The sequence below is a fragment of the Corvus hawaiiensis genome, chromosome 7, assembly GCF_020740725.1.
Source record: "Corvus hawaiiensis isolate bCorHaw1 chromosome 7, bCorHaw1.pri.cur, whole genome shotgun sequence".
Taxonomy (NCBI): Eukaryota; Metazoa; Chordata; class Aves; order Passeriformes; family Corvidae; genus Corvus; species Corvus hawaiiensis.
This window is the reverse complement of record NC_063219.1, coordinates 7,858,637-7,874,371: the sequence shown is the minus strand read 5'-3', so window position 1 is coordinate 7,874,371 and position 15,735 is coordinate 7,858,637. Positions and strand designations below refer to the sequence as shown.

At 39.0% G+C, this 15,735-nt stretch overlaps 1 protein-coding gene across 1 annotated transcript; it reads right to left on the bottom strand.

The window, feature by feature from the left end:
- Positions 1 to 1,169: 1,169 nt before the first annotated feature.
- On the bottom strand, positions 1,170 to 14,473 carry ZC3H15 (zinc finger CCCH-type containing 15). Its single transcript, XM_048309867.1, has 10 exons — positions 14,326 to 14,473; positions 12,269 to 12,370; positions 9,489 to 9,600; positions 7,825 to 7,977; positions 5,988 to 6,079; positions 4,778 to 4,960; positions 3,973 to 4,119; positions 3,665 to 3,769; positions 3,304 to 3,430; positions 1,170 to 3,066 (listed from the first exon to the last, which is right to left on the bottom strand). The coding sequence occupies exons 1-10, from the start codon at positions 14,401 to 14,403 to the stop codon at positions 2,873 to 2,875; spliced, it is 1,293 nt and encodes a 430-aa protein (XP_048165824.1). The 5' UTR covers positions 14,404 to 14,473; the 3' UTR covers positions 1,170 to 2,872.
- Between the last annotated feature and the right edge of the window lie 1,262 nt (positions 14,474 to 15,735).

The window sequence follows — 15,735 nt, the reverse complement described above, 5'->3', positions numbered from 1 at the left end:
GCCACACGAGTGTGTTCCCTCCAGATTTGCTCAGGCCACACACAGCTACATTTCTCACGAAGTGCTCATGCAATTTAGGAGGAAAATAAGGCAATACAAACATGGCCCAGGCTGCAAGGGCTAGAAACCAAGTTTATTGCAACGGTGTGTCTCCCCTGGCTTATGATGCTTTACAGCCTAATCTCAACCCAGCAGGTGTCCTGAACTGAGCCTGCCTGCTCTTTTAACAGTGAAATACTGTATTTTTGACCCATACAGACTGGGTAGTCACTGAAATGAAGATACCATTATTTTAGGATTGAGATTATATCTCATTTTTCCAGAAGTGACTCATTCACTTTGTATCAGAATAATTTCAGGAAATGTGCATCAATAAGAACAACTTAGTGCCGTCACATCCAAATGAACTCCCTTCGATCACACTGCTCATTTCCAGAACATTAATAATTCATCTACGCCAAGCAATGCCTTGGCATTGACTTTTAATTGAGCATTTATGGACTGAAGCCCTATTAGCTACAAATCCAAGGTTCTTTAAATGAGAAGATTAAGAACCTTTAGCAGATTATATTCCAGCCCATGGGAAAGCAGAAGGAACATGTAACAGCATATGGTTCCCCACCCACCGAAGTCTGAACGCTGCCTTGACTCCTTAAGAGCAGTCACCCTGCATTCGTGGTTGGAAATCCGGGCAGAATAAGCCCAGCCAGGAGCTGTGCCAGAGTAAGTTGAGAGGAAAAAGAGTGAAAACCAAACGACGACAGTCAGCTTTTGTTTCCTGCCCCTGTGAAGTCATCTGTCAACAACTACTGCCTAGGAAAATCAGGTTTTCTTCAGCTAACTTATGGATGTTCAAAGGATTTCAGTGCTATGCAAGGTGACTGTCCGAATGTTTAAATGACAACTGTACAAAGGAGTTGTGCACCAAAACCATCCCTTTAGACCCAAAAGGGCACATAGTCACTCTTTGCCTATCCATCAGTGTTTTATCAGCTGAAATTAATGAGTCACCCTGTCATTCCTCCACTGTAAAATTCAAGTAACATGAACAAAATTTTGGCAAAGATTTAACCTATTTACATCAGTGACACAGATCAGTATTATCGAGTATTATATACAATAAACCAGCCCCTAAGGCACAAAACATAGAAAGCCATTTTCATCGTTGATAATGATTAAATTACTTTTATTCCCATTTAAAATATACAGCTTTGAAAAATTATGCAACATACATTCAAATGAATTGCATTCTTAAGTGTCCTGATAGCCAGGTATCCTATTGCTGGCCAGTGTAACACAATAATCCATCAACTCTGTTTATTTATGGCCACAGGAGAAAAATCTGCATAAATAAATATTTGTACCTGATAGTGCAGCTTTTCCTTAAACACTTACATTTAGAAGTCAATTTCAGTAGGCCTCTTTCTCCCAAGCACTGCTTCTTGCTCCTACAGGAAAAAATGAATTCCACAAAGATCCCAAAAAAGGCCAAAAATTCTAAGTCTGCTATTTTAGAAATAGCATTCAAGATACAAGAGTCAATTCAGCAGTGCCAGAAATAACCAGTAAAGCTAATAATATCACCCAAAAGCAGTTTGGGAAAGCTCACTAAAAATGCCACAACTCCTAATGGTCTGGAAGTAGTGATTTAAGAGCTTTAGAAAAATCGATACAAACGGTATTGTTAGTACAGCAGTACTGTGGCTGATACCACGGGTAGTATGGCAAGGAGGCACAGCCTACAGCCCCCTGGAAAAGCACCACTGCTGAGAAATCTTTATGGCAGAATCTCAATCCACTGGAAAAGGACACACTGACTTAAGTGCAGTCTGCAGGCTACAGCACCTGAAGCAACTTACCCCTCTACAACTTCCTGTTACTTAGAGGACACCAAAGGGATGACAGGCATGTTTTGGACTGTAACATCCCTGCTCTGCAGAGCCTGAAGTCTTCACTAATCTACAAAAGACAGTGGGGAGAGAATGAGACTGGAATAGCAGTGAGTGATGTACAGCAGGAATTACATCAATTAATGGGTGGGCAGGGAATAAGAACAGCAAGGGAGAAAAGCTGGCTGCTGAATTCTATACTGCATCAAGAGTAGACAAAAAAATTGTAATTGCAGGTATCCCAAATTTAACTGAAGCCAACATCATCTCTTCTGTATCAAGACTGCAGAGAAAAACATTTACCACTCTATTAGAAAATCCAGTTCTTAACAATTTGGTATGATATCCTAACTTAGCAGAGAAAAATCAACACAGGTATTTTAAAGTTGATAATTTTTATTTACAGATTTATTGGCAAAAGGTGGTGGGAAAGTTTAAAACATTTTAAACAGAGGGCACTGTACTGTATTGTATGAAGTATCAGTTCACAATCTTCAGTATCCAGCTGATCAAATAAAGCTAATCACCACTTAAAGAAGCATAATCTGCATCAGCTCCATTAGAGTACCCTGCCTAAAAACCACTTCAGGCAGTTTCTAAATCAACACAATCACTAATAAAATGCAGTTTTTGTGAAGAATGTATATATACTTGGATTTTTGTATTGTACCTGATGTCAAACTGCCCACTTGCATACTGGCAAAGCAGTTACACTTCCTACTTTTAGTTGAAAGTTATAATCTCACTGTCTGCAAATTCAGCTGCCGGGTAATTCTGAACTACTCTGAACGTTTTACTGTGAGCATAGTCAAGACTGGAGTAGATGAGATTGAAGGGAAACATTCCTGGTATATAACGTGCCCATCATGTTCAGCTGCATAACCATAAACATCTTGTTTAAGAATTCTATTCAAAAAGGAGAAAAAATGTAGTCAGTTTTCACTTTGCCACATAGGTTTAATTCCTCACTGGACCTTTTTAGTTCATTCTTCTAAATCAAGAGTGTTTAGTTCTTCTTCTAGTTCATCCAAGTCCTCTCCAGTAAAGAGATTTTCATCAACTGGAACTGCATCAATTACTCCATTTTCCAATTCCCCATCTCCATCATTATCTTCATCTAAGTCATTTTGCTCGCTGTTGTTTATATCACCACCAGAAGCTTCACTTAATTTATTATCTGAAAATAAACATAATTCTTAGGCATTTCAGTGTCACAAGTTTCTTAATCAACTGAATCAACTGAATTCACTGAATTCACAATCCTACTAAACATGCTTTCAAATTTTGAAATGATGAAGAAGCTACTTTATTTGAAATTCATGCAGACTTACATCGGCCAAAATGTATGCACCTGGTTAATATGCAGGTCCGGATCATCAATTATGAAAACAGGTTGGAAAAAAAAATAACTTACCATCTTTTTCTACTGAAGTGTATGTGCTGAATCGCTCTGGACTAGCGACTGTAATACCAGTCTCCTCTACTGCCTTGGGGACATACAGGTTCAAATCTACATCATTTATGCACACAGGGTCTTCCATCTGGAAAATAAACCAAGATGCTCTGCATGAATTACTTTTCCATAAAAATCCTCACTTCTGCAATATTTCTACAACATTTCTCACCTTCAACAGGAACCTTCTGAAAAAATATACTCTGTGGCAGTATTAAATTAAGAATCAAGCTTACTAATTTCATTGTAAGGGCTCTCAAATTGAAATTTTTCAAACCTGAATGCAATTGAAATATTCCTTGCTTTAATCCTGTTTTTTTACCTCATCATCATCTCCTGCTCCTTGAACATAATGGGTGTCATCTGCTTCTTCATCATCTGCATCAACCAGCTCTGGCCGGAACTCAAATACTTCACGTCCACTAATCTATCCACAGTAAAAGAAACATTCAGTTATCACATCATGGAATTGATACTGCTTACAAAAAACCCCAAACAAACAAACCACAAAAAAGCAAGGAAAAGAAAATGACACACAAAAATAAGCAAAGCAATTTCAGGGCAGCTACCTTATCACAGAACTTTATTTACTTGCTCTTCTTACATTAAGAATTGGACAGCAAAACTTACCACCAATGCTTTGCCAGCTTTAAAATCTGCTTTTCTCCTCTCCATGTCTTGCTCAGCCTTATCAATTTTTTCTTGTCTTTTTCTTCTCTTCCATGCAATAAAACACTCTAGAGTAATTTTGGTAACATTTGGTCCTAAGGCAGCACGCTGTCAAGGAGAGAGTGTGATTAATGCTAGGAACTCTTTCAAAAGGCTACAACATATTGGACATTTAATTATTCCAGAAACTAATCGAAAACATTTCTTTCCAATTCCCTCTTGACTCTTACACTGTTAAACATGCATCATCATCTTAACGATTTCCCAGTTAGTGAGATGAGGTGGTATAAAAATTAATAGGAGAAGTGGAGGAGGAAATAAATGAAAGAATTCGGTTCTGCTCAAATTGACACTGCCAAGCAACGGTGACAGAAGCAGAGCAGCAACACCTTCAGAAGGCCTTGTGCTCTTGGTGTTGCTTCCTCATTAGAGACATAAGGGAGAACTAAGGAGACAGTGAGCAGGGGATAAGAAAAGCCACAAAAGCAGTTGTAATGGATAAATGAGAAATAGCAGTCAAAAAATAGAAGCCTCCTAAAAAAGGGTAAGCAACAGCTGCACTAAGTATGCAGCTGTAGTTAATTCTATTCACTAGGTAATAGTTCCTAAACAAAAACATGAATCAATGCTACGTATCCTTCGCCCTAGCTCATACAGCTCTAAAAACATCGAATAGTTTTTTATCATAAATTAGCAAATTTTTTATGTGTCTCTTCAGAGTAACGAAAACAACTACCACCAAAAGGTACCTGTCTGACAACTTTACCTCTTTTTCTATTAGATCTTCTAATGAAATTTCATCTTGCTTTTCTTCCTTCTTTTTGTCTTTTTTTAATACAAAGCCTGGAGGGAGAGCATGGCGATACATGCAGTTGTCTCCTCCACCTGGACAGACCCAAAACCATCCGTATTTGTTGTTTTCAATAGCATCAAGGAAGTATTTGCAGACCTGTATAAAAACAATGGTTGTTAGCACCATGTTCTCTTTCCATTCCCAGCATCTTACACTCCATGTCAGAAGTTCAGTAAGTCCAAGTCAGTTGTGCTCAAAACAGAAGGAACATGTGAAATGCATTACTACTAAGAACAGTAGACGAAGAAGCGCAACCATCTAAAACTGATGTAGTCAACAGCTTTTTCTCCCACAATATGATCCCAATTAAAAAAGACAAGATGAGAGAAGACTGGCAACTGTGTACTCCTCATCAGCACTTCTCTTTCTGCTCACCAACATTGGTGCAGTTTTAAACAAAATAAATTGCATCTGCTTCACATGTTAAACCTTCCAGCTCTGGATCCTGAGGTAAAGATGCCATTCTGAGACCTTTAACAAGCAATTAATAGTTTGTTTTTAGCCACAGCAATGTTTAACTTCTGCAAATTTAGGCAGTATCAATAGACTTTTTACTTACTTGGTATTGAAAATGAGGTGAAACAGTCCCAAAGAAAGAAAAAGGGATTAACCCATTATGCCGTTTAGTGCAAACCTAAAAAATCTTGTTGAACTTAGAGCCCAGGAATTACAAATTACTCTCAATTCGTAAATTCCAACTTAAAGGAGAAAATGTAAAAACTTGTAATGCTTGTATGTCACCCAGTACATAAACAAGTCAATATATATGGCAATAACAGACTTCACTAATCACAATACTTGGATCTTCTAGGCAATTAGGATGCATTAGATACACTACTGAATCCTTTATCACTTCACCTACTATCCATTTGTAATGTACATAATAAAACACTTTATGGACTGAAAAGAGCTGTTGGGCTGTGATTTTCTTTGTGGTTTTTAAAATTTTTCCATATATTACTAGAAATACTATCAGTCCAGCTGTCTACTCAGAGTATTATTATTATAATATTCCATTCCAGATTTTTACATAATGATAAACACATCTAATGCCAGATTGCACTTAATTCCTTCTAGTACAGCGCAATTAAAAAAAAAAAAAAAAAAAAAAAAAAAGACATACTATTTGGGTTTTGGGTTTTTTCTTTTCCGCCTCACCATGCTTCTTGTTCACCACTTCTTCCAGCTTCTTCTCATCCCAGTTGTCCATTGTATCTAGAAAAAGACAACAGATGGTTTCACAAAAATATTCCAAATACTAAACATTGCCAGCAAGCTGCTTTTCTGCCCAGTAACAGTTTTAATATGCAATTCTTATATTTTAAGTAGCTTATACAATGCAAAATAAATTCAGGTTTTTAAAATAATGTTTTCAAACTCTCCCATGCCACTCAAGAGTAAATTACCTCAAAAGCCCTAGAAATTTTAATTTTGAAATGCATAGAGTGTGTTTCAATTAAACACTCAATAATGTGTCATTCCATCTGTAAAGTACTGAGTGTGGACAAGGGAAAAGAAGAAAAACAAGACAACTGAATAAAAGAGAAGGTTGGAGGGTTAACATCCAGAAATACAGATAATCTAACTTGAGGATTGAAAGAGATAATACCAAATTATCTGTGTTAAAGTTAAAAGAAAGTTCCATCAAAAGAAGCAAATCACCAATTGTAGGAACCCAGAGTGCCGAGAATATTTCTCTGCCTGTTTTTAAGGTTTTTTACCCCCTTGAACAACACTGTTTTAACCTCCAACCTTGGAAAAAATTACCAACTATCAGACAAGAACTAGAAAATACAGTGGTGTGAATTAGGTGATAGACTACTATGTAAGATTGTCACAGGGTGAAAAATTTAGGTTTTGGGCTTCTCTTTGTAGTAAATAGATAAGAGTAAAAAATATCAAAATGGAGGATTGTTGTTGTTCTCTAAACCTTCTTCTCCTTCTTCTACTACTCCATGTTCTGCAGTAAAAGTAGTTTGGGATGATTGGATAGAGAACTCCACAGTTCCTGCCCGTGTTACTGAATAATTGGTAAGAAAGTGAAAATAATATATGTTTTTAGTAACTATTGGTTAAATTATCTTTAAAAGGCTGCATAAATCTTGATAATTAGACTTTTTTCCTGCTTTCTGTGCTCTGTGCTGTACCTGGGTCACGCTGGTGGCTCTGTTCCTCTGATAAGACTTAATAAACAACTATCCGGCAGCATTGAAACTCCAGGAAAAGTCTTGGTTTATCTTTGAAACTCCTTGCAAGCACTTTTAGAAAATTCTCTCCCATCAGGAGGGATTTGATTTACGGCATGGTTCAGTGTCAACCAATGACAGTAATAGCAGTGAATCTGTGGGATCCCATCATATACATTTAGGATGACAGAGGCTAAAATTCAAATAAAGACTGAGACATGAGGAAATGTGAAAAAACCAAGTTCTATAAAATCTCTAATCCCTGCTAAATAAAAATAAAATCCAGAGTACTTAGCTGACAAGTCATTTGGGGAGAGAAAGTCACAGAAAAAACACTCCCAAGTATCTCTAATTTTGGAACTGTGCACATTTGGCCAAACACTAGTAGCAGTTCTGGAAGGCAACTCTGGTTGCTCATTACACTTCCTCCTTTTTGCCCTTCTACAGAACTTAGGAGGGAAACAGCAACTCTAAGAAAGGTCAAGTACTGTTCAACCTGCGACTTGTATGACATAATACATGACATTGCACACCTGAAAAACCACCATTCAGTATCAGCAGGTCATACTTCTTTTTCTAGGTAAGGTCTGAAGAACACTTGAGAGCACACTTGGAAAAAGTTTCAGTGTTGCTCAGAACTTTGAATGTAGGGGGATGGGTTGCCTTACTCACTGTTCTTCAGGATCATAACCACAATAAGAGAAGACTCTTAATCTTAAAATTCCAGTTTCAGAATCAGAATAGCTTAGTAGTAACTTTCTACAATTATTATACCTTTTTCAAGGTCTTCATCTCTTGCATCAATGTAGACACTCCGTTTTTCACACTTCCTTTCCAATGACAAATCATGAGAAAACTTGCACTTGTCTCCTTTAGTGCACTGTCCTTGCTTGAAGAAAGCACAAACTACAGATTTGGGGTCAGCGCCTGAGTGAAGAAAGTTTTTATATTTTAATACTACTTTTAAGCAAAAATTATATTCTAGAAATTCTGGGAACAATATCGAGGCTATGTAGAGAATGAAAATAGGTTTTTAAAATAAGTTATTTAAAGTGTTCATGATAAGTATATAATTCATGTCCTGAACATGCCAAATTTACTTTTATTGCATGGTATTTACACTAAGTATCAGAGGTGCCACTAAACTTTTTAAAGAAATATGGTATGCCTGTGAAAATTATTAATTCGTGTATTACAATACGTAAGAGAGATCATTCTGTGCAACTTCTTTCCTATACATGAAGCTATTCTTGCATGTAGTACACAATACAGCATCTTCTGGATGCCAGCCATTCCCCAATTGATCAACAACACACTAAAATAAATTACAATAATTTAACCCACACTCACTCAAACCACTTTCTTCTTTTAATAACAGAAAGAAAATGGCTGACCAGAGCAAATAAGCAACTGTTGTTCTAGTATGAACTATCCAACCATCCTAACTACAGTTTAAGTAAAAATCATCCCACTAAAGAATTATTTGACCATTAGGAGGTCATTATAAAAAAGCAATGAAAGAAGCAGGTGTATTTACGAGACATGACTAATTCAGAAATACTTTACTTGTAATATTAATTAAGTTCTCGTGTAAGATTTTAAGCTCGAGTTTTTCACATGATGCTTCACTTTTGGTTTGACTCAAAGTGATTTCAATATGTACAGCAACACCTGTTTAAAATGTAATCTAAAAACCTGGGCAATATTAGTTTTCTGAAATAACTCAAAGTCAAAAGCTACTTGATTTAGAGAAAACTGATACAGAAAGCTGCAGATCACAGAGAAAAGTATCCTTTGTTGCTCGTCAGTAACACAATGAGTAAATATAAGGTCTGCTTCAAATATATGGAAATCACACTTTTTTTTTGTCAAAAATCATTGCACATAAGCTCCAGTAGATTGGTAAATAAAAACTTGGTAACATCACAAAATTTGTGTGTTCAATAACCAAACTCAAGAGAGACCAAAACACGATGCTACTGCTAATTATGTGGTCAGATACAAGTAACTGGAAAGTATTCACTGTTCTGAGTACTAGTCTTCTTTAAGACAATAGTTATGATCTTTTATTCTTTCTTTGGATGTCCACACTTCCCTGGGGACACAGGCTGTTTTAAACAAATACCATCACACACACACAAAAATCATGCCACACATCCAGAAGCATCTAATTGATGAATCAGAACACAGCCAAATATCTTCAGCTGTGCTGACAACATCAATGTAGCTTTTGATATTCTTATGATCTACTGACCCCAGAGGACTTCCCAAAAAAAAAGCCAAATCGTGACTGACAAAATACTTGGCACACCAGATTGAGAAGGAAATAGTCACATCTATCCCATTAAAATATCAACTGGTGTTTTTGAAGGGCTATTTTACCTCAAGTAGCTATACAAATAAGAGAACGCAAATGAAGATAAATCAGTTAGTCATACCTTTGCTTATTTTCTGTGCAGCAACCACAGGCTTGAAAAGCTCATTTAATTCTTGTAATTCCTTTTTCTTATCTTCTTTCTTTAATTTCTTCTCACTTTCTGATTGAGCAGCCTATAATGACCCCAAATTAAAAGTTATAAATATAAAATCAGAATGCCAGGACTTACTTCACACAAACTGCACGTTAAAATAGCCAATCACTCGAAATTAGTTTATGAGGGCAGGAAGGAATCAACCTGCGATGCCTGGAAGGCTCAGAATTGTTGCTGTTGTGTGTGCAGCTGCTGCCCTTTACTGGCACTGACCTGTCCTACAGGAGGGACTGCAAATCTGCCAGAGAGGAGAGGCGCTGGCAGATACCTGTAGTGCCACAGTGACCCCTACTGCACCTTTACAGGTAGGAAAGCCAACGAGAGGCATTGAAACCACTCGAGTTTTGCAGTGCAACTACTCAGTGCAGCTACTTCCAGATCTGCACAAGAAAAAGCCTCTTGTCTTGAGTCCCCTACATGCTGTGATTTGCTCTTTTTTCTCATCTATACAGGCAGCCATTGCAGGAAATCTATCCATGTAAGTTGGAAGTGCTTTTAGAACATTATTTCAACTTGGATCAACTCAACATATGAATGTTTCATTGCTTAACTAGGGCTCAAAGACTGGAAAAGAAGCTCATCTAGGGAAAGAAAACTTCATGTATAAGGAAAAAAATACCTGACTCTGCCTCACCCTTTTTCAGATAAGCCAGAGCAGTTGTGTATCCATACCAAAGTGGGATGAAAAACATGAAAGAGGACATGTGAGAAACATTCTTAGATCAGATATGAAAGGAGGTTTTAGCAAGGTGGGGGTCCATCTCTTTTTCAAGGTAACAAGTGACAGGATAAGAAGGAATGGTCTCAAGTTACCCCAGACAATGTTTAGATGAGATTTTAGGAAAAATTTCATCACTGAAAGGGTGGGTCAAATATTGGTGGACTTGCCATCCCTGCAAGAGTTCAAAAATGTGTAGATGGGGCACTTGGGAACATAGTTTAGTGGTGAACAGGCAGTGCTGGGTTAATGGCTGGCCTCAAAGATCTTAGAGGTCTTCTCTACCCTTATGGATTCTGTGTTTATTTGACTCTTACCCTTATGGGAAGCTAGTGAGACTAACATCACAAACAAGTATGTGGGGTACTATTTTCTAAAATACAGTGTAATATTAAAAAAGGAGCTTTGTTCTTATGGTGAGTTTGGAAAAAACATACCAAATTGTTTTAGAAAGGAATTAGCAGCTCAGCTAGTTTTTATACTAAAAGTTCACAAATGATATTTTAAATAACATGCAGACTCACATATGTCAACTACATAAAGTAGTACTTTAAGAATGCTTATGTTTCACACCTCTAAAAGGTTGAAGATGAAGCTTGTCTTAAAAAAACCCCAACAAACCAACAATAAACAAACAAAACCCCCCAAAATCAAAGAAACAAAAAAAACCAAAGAAACAATAACAAATCAAAAAAAGGAGCAAAACAAAAAAACACACACCACCAAAACCAAAACTTTGACAGCATTTCCATTTTCATCTCATGACACAAGGAAAATTGTTTCAAAAACTTCTTTCTTGGGGACAATCCTAACTGAAAGCTATTTTGTAAGGTTAGAGAGGTATAATCAGGTTTAAACATTTGGTCCTGACATCCAACAGTAAATAGCTACCAGCATTTGAGAAATAACATTATTTTAGGCTGGCTATTTTACACATTGATATTTGTATACATGCCACAGATCCAGGGATTTCATACACAAATTTCAGAACTGTTTGAGTAACACCAATGTTCCTGAAGTGACATCAAAGAATCTTTTCCACAACAAAAAATTATTAGCTCTAATGACCCAAATATCAACTTTACTTTCAAGTTGGGCTTGTCAAGCTAGTTCATCCTTCTTATGCAAGGAATGTATCATGACATCATGAATTGAGCTAACGCAAGTGTAATTATTTACAGGCTTATTCATAGAACAGAAAGCTGTGTAAAAATTTTACAGCTAGCTTTCTTAGCACTTTAGGAATAATAGACCTGGATCATTTCCATTAAATCCATGCTTTCTGATTAAGTATAATGGAAACACTACATCTCATTTTATTTCATCATATGGAAGAGCCAAGTTGCAGAGAGCGGCTCAAAATTTCAGGTTTTTTGACCAAAGAGTTCACCAAATTGATGGAGACTTGACAGACTTGTGTCCACTTAAAATTGTAATACTTCTGTAAGTAGAAGAATGAGAATATATAGGTTTACACTTTTATCTTCTTTCAATTCCAGTTTTAGTCACAACTATTGTTAATTTTAATTGCTCACTGTTTCTCAAATAAGGTGGGAATTAAAGAGAAAAAAGAGAAAGAAGGTGCAACTGTACTTTGCTGACAGCCAGTATCTATAATTTAATTTCAGGTATACCTTAAACTTACCTATGCTACTATCAGAATACTATTGAGACAAACGCTTACCCTGACTAGTTGAGTTTGGATAAGATGCAGTTGTTTTTTCACAACAAAAGCCAACCAAACAACAAACTAAAAACCAACAAACCCCCATACTCTGTACTACCTTAGCACAGACACATAATTTACAGCTAGACAAGCTTTGCAAGACAATTTTTAGTTAGATCTGTGCCAGTCACAGGAGGCAAGGAACAGCTCAATTTTCTTCTCCTTCAGTACATGACCATCTGTATGTACAGTAAAAGATGGTTTGACTATGCAGCAGGAAAACATTCCACAAAAAATGCTTACCTGACGTGGATTCTGTTGACCAAACTTAACCTGGTGAGTCACAGCCTTGATAAATTTCTGCTGCTTTGCACCTTTTTTATTCTTTAGGCCAAATGTTTTGTCCTAAACCAAGAGACAAACACAGCCATATTAATTAAAAAAAACCCAACAACAAACCACCAAAACAGCAAAACGCCCACCCTTGCCACTCCTCTTAGGTTTTCAGTAAAGCACAGATTATTTCCTCTAGCAACACAAGCAATCCAAGAAACAGCATGGACAAAATTTAGATTCCTCATATCATCTTCAGGAGTGGCTTTTCACCAGAACCTCCTAAATGCAGCCCTTGTGTAAGCCCTTGTTCTTATCACCAGACCTCCTCGTGCCCCAGTATCAGTGTGAGCATGTACACACAGTGTTCTTAGGCCTCTCAAGGCAACAGGACAAGATGGTTTTGGAGACTATCCAAGGAACATCTGACAAAAACAGGACAACTGATTAGCCATAACTACTGCTGGTTTCTCTTCTATCTACCTGAAATAACTTATTACTTCTATCTTCAACCATTCAGATAGAAAATATGATGTATCTTATACAGATGACTATTGCCACATGTGACATATTACTTCTTATTTTCAAGTATTGGAAGCTTTTCCTTTTCTAACTGCACTAATATGAAGTGAAGTCTTTACCATACAGTAAGTCTGGACAGGTGTCACTATTTCCTGAACTCCACTGCCAGAAGTTTCTGTTTACTGCCTAAACCAATTCTTCCTCTAGATCTTCAGCTTTATTGTTAAGGTAAAATTTCTATACCAAATCTACGAAAAATTTCTCACCAAAAAAAAAAAAATACAGCTCACTTTCACATGAGTACCTGAGGCAGAAATTATTTTTTGTAATTGAAATACCCGCATTAAAAATTTATCCATGCCTTTGATTTGATACCAACATTTTCTTCCTTCCAGGAAAAAGTAACAGATGTTCATCCAGTGATAATAGCTCAGTTCAAATATGGTTTTGAAAGCCCTAACAATCCAAAAGTATATTATAAAATAATTACAAAATAAACAGCTCCAAGTTTCCAGACTCATGCCGTTTTCACTTACATGTCCCCTGTGAACAGCAGCTTTTCTGTTAGTTGGTGCTAAATGGAGAAGTCAAAACAAGTAGTTGGGAAAGAAAATCTATCATTTATACACTTGATTTTCACTGTAAATACAGCAAGGGAAATATAATCCCTGTGTATTTGATTTATGTAATAAATTATTGTTAACAATCAGTACAAGCTTTTCCCGTTTCAGCTACATGTCTTTGTAATAAAAAGCAGAATTTTGCTGGGGCAGCTGCATTCAGCAAGAACCTCAGCAACTCCAATGCCAGAACACAAGACCAACTATCTAACCTGACCATTCCAAAAAACACAGAAACAACATTCTGCAGCCTCAGATTTAAAAGAACACTCACATTACACAGGTATTTCACCTGTGTAATGAGCACCATCTCTCATGCCAATAAATTCAGGCAAATATTTAAATTTCTGTAACTACTCTGCTTGGACTCTCAGCATAAATTTACACACACAGCATACACAAACACCCATACCCTTTTAGCGGTTGTTTTTTTTTTTTTTTCCAATCTGGTCAACGGGTCAAATTGCAACAAAATCCACTGCAAATCTGAGTGAGGAACCAGCCAATCATTAAGGTGTGAAGGGATCTCTGGGGATCATTTGGTCCTGCTCCCAAAAGCACAAACCTACACCCCAGCGAGCCGGACTCTGGGAACACACGGACACACAGGGCACCAGGATGAGTATGAGAAATGGGCGAGGAAAAAAGACAGCAGAGCAGTGCTGTCAGATCATGGTCAGCCCCAGCACAGCTCGGGCCTGGCAATGTCCCGGCTGAACACCTAAAGCTGGGCCCAAGCAGCGCAGCGAATCCGGTGCCTCCCCGGGAACAGAGAGGTTTCAGCTCTGTGATCCTTCCCTCGGCCGCTCCAGCCGGGAAGCAGCAGGGAGCGGCAGGGCCCAGCGAGAGGCCGCGGCGGGAGATCGGCGGCCTGGGCCTCCTCACCTCGATGATCTTCTCCTTCTTCTTCTGGTCCGCCTTCTTGCTGCCCCCCGCCGGCTGCTGCTGCTTCTTGGGGGGCATGGCGGGGCAGGGAGGCTCCCGCCGGGGCTCCGGGACGGGCCGGGAAGGGCCGGGACGGGCTCGGGCCGCGCCGCCGCCGCGGGGGAGGCGCAACGGGTCCCGCGGGGCACGATGGGAACGCGCCACGGCCGGCCAATCGCCTCCCGGCAGGCAGCGCGCGCCGCGTGGCGTCACGGAGGGGCGGGGTTAGTGTGACGTCACGGGGCTCCGTGGGGTTTAGTGGCGGGAAGGCAGGAGCTGCGTGAGGGGGGTGGGTTGTTTCGGTGCTTGTTAAAGGCGGTGGTTTCCTTATGACAAGAAAAAGGGCTGCGAGTGTCCTCACAAACGACTTGCTCTGAAAGGATCCGTCAGGTTTGTTGCAGAACCGAGCACAGTCTGAGCTTTTGAACTCTAGGAAAAATGTGTATTAATAGACTTACGAGTATTAGCTTCTCCCTCCAGGGTGGGCTTAAAGCTAATTTTAATGGTCATGCGATGCATGATGTGTGGAGGATACATGTTTTCAAGGGGGAATTGGCAGTAGGGGGGTCGGGAAGGCTCTCCCTTCCTAGTGCCTCGGCCAATGGGGAAAGGACAGAAGGCAACATGTGGCCGGGGGCTTAGGATAAAAGGAGGCTGTGTGCGCCAGAAACCCCGGAGAGATCCCAGAGGGGTTTCGCCCAGTGGGCTCTCTCCCTTTTTTTGAATGAAATTGATTCTTGCAGGACTCCTCTGTCTCCTTTGCGGACACTGGCTTTTTCCAGCATGACTTTCCACACACTTACGATCTATTGTATCCTAAAGGACACACAAAACAGACAATTAAATGTCAGGGAGAAAAACAGCATCTCCCAGGCTCCATCAACGGTCAAGTGATAAATAAATCCCAACTTAGCTGCTCGCATGGTCCTCTCTTCCCAAGGAAGTGGTCACAGCCCCAAGCCTGACAGAGTTCAGGGGGTGTTGGGACAATGCCCTGCAAGCACAGGGTGGATTCATGAGGATGTCCTGTGCCAGGCTATGAGTTGGGATGTGATGATCCATATTTATGGCCATAAAGTAAAACACAGGTTTTACCTTAACAAGAGGAAGAGCTTTACATTGGGTGGCAGAGCACTGGTACAACTGCCCAGGGAGGATGTGGAGTCTGCCTCTCTGGACACATTCCAAGTGCACTTGGATGTGTCCCTGTGTCATCTACTCCAGGTGACCCTGTTTTGGCAGGGTTGTTGGACTGGGTCTCTTGAGGTCCCTTCCAACCCTAACTGTTGGAGTGAAAGCTTCTCTGGACTCAGGCCCAGAGGAAAGCCGAAGGACAGGGGTTGAATTAAAACCTTTAGATAAGCTGAGATA

Excerpts from the sequence above, each read along its gene's own strand:
- ZC3H15 (XM_048309867.1), bottom strand. The coding sequence starts at position 14,403 with ATGCCCCCCAAGAAGCAGCAGCAGCCGGCGGGGGGCAGCAAGAAGGCG. Across the intron at positions 4,961-5,987 it reads AAAAACCCAAAACCCAAATA|GTCTGCAAATACTTCCTTGA; the intron begins GTATGTCTTTTT and ends GTTTTTATACAG. Across the intron at positions 3,431-3,664 it reads GAGCAGGAGATGATGATGAG|ATGGAAGACCCTGTGTGCAT; the intron begins GTAAAAAAACAG and ends TTTATTTTCCAG.